Raw genomic sequence first — 4,380 nt, 5'->3', positions numbered from 1 at the left:
TCAGTTTCATTTCAGGTAGTCTCCAGTGGGAAACTGCTCATTGAAGTTCAGTTTTAATTCTAATTAAATGTTAAGTTTCAGTTTAATTTTCTCGTATACAATGTTACGTTTTGTTTAGGTTAGTCTCAGTTTCATTTATTACAATGTGTGCTATATTTTTTATTGTCTTCTCTTTGGATTACACTATCTACTAGTATCTAATAGTTTTGCTTTTGTGGTACAACTTGTCATGTTTACTCAATCCAGCAATAGAGCTGAATTAAAATTGCATTTCCATAGTTTTTATGATTAAGAATTTTATGAATTTTATGTTCAAAGTATTTTACATAGTTTGTGTTTGCATTATTGTGAAAAATAATCAATACCATTTAAGAACTGTCACTAGTTCTTTTTTCCAAATGTGAGGTTTTTTATTAGGGTCTGTTCAAATTTGAAATGACATTTGACATTTGATGACGATTTGAAGAAAACACTTTCATTTGTTTCCTAAATTATGTGAAAAATTTCATACTGTTCATGCGAAATTTGTATTGAAAGGGTCTTATATATGTGGTAACTGACCCAGTTTAATACACTGGTAGAAAATAGGAAACACAATTGTGCTTTTCTGGCTGTAACAATGTTGTGTTAGTTTTTGTGGCTGACTAATCAGATATTTGTTTTTGTCTAATTTGTCCTCAGTTCGAAGTCATCCCTCTGCCTTAGCAGGCTCTGAAAAACTCCGTCAGCATACAGGAAAAAATTTCCGTTGCTCTCCAGGTCCTGCACGTTGATTATTCGAGTCACCAGAGCTTCTTGTATGGCTGGAGACTCACAGGGGTGATGCTGCACACTGTGACTCACGTTTCTCGAGGGCTCGATGACTAACAGTCCAAGCATGCTGCCATCCTCCGTCCTGCTGTATCTGGATGAAGTGTAGAGGGTGTCTCCTGTCATCGTGGTGTCATTGCTTCCATTTAGGACATTAAATCCAAAGTCTCCACCTGCTTCATCAGTTTTACAGCCTCTGTTAATTCCTGCAGTTGAACTGGGTGTGGCAGATTTATTACTTGGACCAACCTGGCTACCATTAACAAGGAGGCTGTTGGAGCATGTCATATTGGTTATAGTAGATGTGTTAGCATGTTTAGGTCTGTTGGCAGCATTGGTTCTTGGTTTTTGTGGACCAGGAGCTGGAGTCTCCTGGATGTTTGCGCGTAGGTAGGCTGTATAGCCCCGAACCAGGTGACCTAACCCCGTCTTATAAGAAATGCGCATTGATTCAACTGATCCTAATGGCACAGACTGCAGACGGGCCTGTGGGAAGAGGAAAGTGCTTTAAAATCAACTCAATACCTCCCACTCAAAGCTCTCTGTAGCTTTGGTTTTGTGCCATCATCTAAAGGGAGAGAAAGAACCTACAATATGGGATGTAAACACTTACCTACATACGAAGCAGATTTTACAATGTAGAGGCGTACCGATGCACTAGAGTAAACACATACTATCATAACCTGAGCTGGACGTGTTTTCATCTATCTGTTCTGACCTGGTGGATTCTCATGTGCAGGTGAATTGCAGCTCCTGTCAGCCACTGCTGCATCGACGCTGAACTCATTCTCTTCCTTGTGGTCATCCTATCATAATGGTCGAGAAGCTCAAATTTCAGCCAGTTATCGTAGAGCTCTGTGGTCTCAGCCATCTGATCCTGGTTGTTGGCGATGCCTGGGATAAGGGTGAGGAAGCTGTGGATAATCCAGCCGATTCTCGATGAGCTGCTGATGCCAAAAATCCTCTTAAGCCGGGATGGTTGAGTTAACGAGGGACCCTCTGTTGATCCTTGTGCTCGGACCTGTTTGGAATACGAAGCACAGTTTATAACACAAACTGTCACGCTGGCCCAAACACGGACAGAAAATGAGGTAGTATTTGTGTCAATAGAGTACTTCAGACATTAAAGAAAGACACCTCATAACTCCAAACACAGAGAGCCAGAAAGAGGGAAAATGGGAAAAAACACAAGGCTTTTTTATTTCATGAATTTGTGACTCCTTGGGTACGTTCCAGTAGTCCATTTTGCTTAGAGAGGTTTCTAACAGAGTGAAATGACACCAAAGTATCTGCATGGCAGTCATCATTTGAGCAAAGAGTGACACACATTCTCCAAATGCTTAGAAAAGGAGCTTCCATAGAGGATACAACTCTATCCACAATCACTCTCCTTCGTCCTCAAGATATCTTTTAGGAATTGAGACATCTGGTGCAGGAGGGAAATAAAAATACTCTCCAAAAGTAGATGTAAGCCCCAGAATTTGAATGTTTGTCCCTTTGGAGATGCCACAGGTTTTAGAACAGAACCTTCCTGCTGCAAGACCATTAAACCACTGCCAGTATATTTATAGCTAACTCATGTAAGTAATCTAATTACACTATCAAGCACATAAGGTTGGTTAGTCCTCTGCTCACTCCCTGTTTAGTCTGCGGTCCATTTTCTTCCACTTATGCACTTTAGGGTCATGGGCTGGGTGGCTGAAGCCAGGCTGGACTGTTAATCGGGCATACCGGCCATTTGCCCAATGGGTCAATATAGTTGTTTTTTCTTTTTCGATATAACTAAACATGCTGCAGGCCGGCTGCTGTGCACCCACCCTACAAGCACTGATAGCAGCCCAGTGGTTCATTTTTATTACTGACATGGGATTGCCTGATCAAATCTCTTAAAACAACTGGCGCTTCCCCTTTTCCCCTGTGTGCTCAGGGTAAGAGGTAAGAAACTAGATGTAGGGACAGTTTTTAGGAAGGAAGAAATTCAAGTAAAATGAATAGCTACTTTGATCATGAGCCATTTCTAAAGTGCAATGGTCACATATTGCACTACTGTCCAACTAAGATGTCCTAACCCAAAATAAAATGTTTTTCATTTTATGTATTTATTTATTTATGGTGGGCAAAACAAAACTGAAAATGTTAAACTATAATCCTAAAAACAAAACCTAAAATTTTGACTTAATACCTCAAAATTTCATTTCATTTTCTTGTTTTCGAGTCAGAAGTTCCATTTAGGAAGTCAACATTTGTAATTATGTATGACATAAAAAAATATATGAATAAAATAAAGTTTTGTGGTGGAAGGAGGGTTCTATAGTTGTACAAACAGTGAAATGAGAAAGGATGATATACCAAAGAGACAGAAGGATGTAAAAGGTATAATATTGGGGGTAGTGTAGGAAGTAAAAAGGCAACAAAACCACATGAAGATTGGACCTTCAAACTAAAACAGGATGTAAAGTGAAAGTGGGAACACAGACACAGCAAAGAGGGGGGAAAGTGATGATAATAAAAAATAATCTCACACTAACATTAGACAAAATGCAACAGTTTTACATACCTGTTGAGCAACCTGATCAAAAAGCATGGACAGAGCCAGAGCAACAACCCCCACTCCTCCACAGGTTACCTTGCTGCCCCCCAGCTTCGCCGTCACGTTGAGGTTGAACGTGCTCTGCTGCTCCATGCTCATGCTCCGCTGTAAGAAGTTGTACTGATGCTGCAACGCTGCTGACGAATCCAGCGACAGGAAGGTGGTGAGAACAGGATCCAAGGAGATATCAGGGATGATACTGGCATCCTGAGCCACCGAGAAGAGCTCCTGGACGGTGGCTCGAGAAGGAAGACACAAACTGCGGCCCGTCAGGATCATGGCTGAATCTGTCTGTGTGTGCTCAGTGTTATCAGTGTTTCTAACCCACTGTGTGTTTATTTGACCCAGTCCGAAGGATGTTATCAGCACGGCCAGTCCTATAAAAGAACTCATGAGCAAAAACACTAATGAGCGAACCATTTGCTCAAATAAAACAAGGTTTTTACACACATACATGTAGCTGCACAAAAAGCTTTTTTATGTTGGTGCAAAGCTGTTTGAGTCAAACAGTGACTCTCTTGTGTGCTTTTTAATTTCCTGTCTCTAAATGTGCAGAAGTAGGAGTGGAACAGCAGAAGCAGGTGGTTTGGTGCTCATTTTAGCATCAAACTATTTATATTTCTACAAAGAAAGCAGTTTCTGTACCCTTAAAGAGAAGCATAACAGTGGGTTGGTTTCACTTCCCTTCATCCTTGAAGATTTTGAGTCTGGTTCACCTCAGTAGTCAGATCACTCTCATCATGTTCAGTCAATCACTGAAGTCAAAAATCTTTCATAGATTTTATTGCTGGGGCAAAAAGGAGAGAAGCAAGGAGTCCATACCTCTCATGGTTTGTATCTAAGATTTGTATGATCAAAACTCTGAGGTTTTTGTGTCTTTTGAAGAGCTGAGGTATAAATTCAGTATAAAAAGAATAAGTTACTTTAAATGTGATTTTTCTGTATATAATGTTCTGCTTGAGCTGTTTCTCTTTTATCTA

The 4,380-nt window shown here is 40.3% G+C and overlaps 1 protein-coding gene across 1 annotated transcript; it reads right to left on the bottom strand.

Moving 5' to 3' along the window:
* Positions 1-370: 370 nt before the first annotated feature.
* On the bottom strand, positions 371-3,766 carry LOC146700607 (uncharacterized). The gene is made up of 3 exons (XM_085470868.1): positions 3,368-3,766; positions 1,529-1,831; positions 371-1,296 (listed from the first exon to the last, which is right to left on the bottom strand). The coding sequence occupies exons 1-3, from the start codon at positions 3,677-3,679 to the stop codon at positions 667-669; spliced, it is 1,245 nt and encodes a 414-aa protein (XP_085326994.1). The 5' UTR covers positions 3,680-3,766; the 3' UTR covers positions 371-666.
* Between the last annotated feature and the right edge of the window lie 614 nt (positions 3,767-4,380).

This window comes from Copadichromis virginalis, linkage group LG10 (assembly GCF_057382275.1).
Source record: "Copadichromis virginalis isolate Kocher_CV1m ecotype Utaka linkage group LG10, C_Virginalis_male_GT1.1, whole genome shotgun sequence".
Lineage (NCBI taxonomy): Eukaryota > Metazoa > Chordata > Actinopteri > Cichliformes > Cichlidae > Copadichromis > Copadichromis virginalis.
Note: the sequence above shows the minus strand (reverse complement) of the source record. Positions and strands in the feature narration are given on the sequence as shown.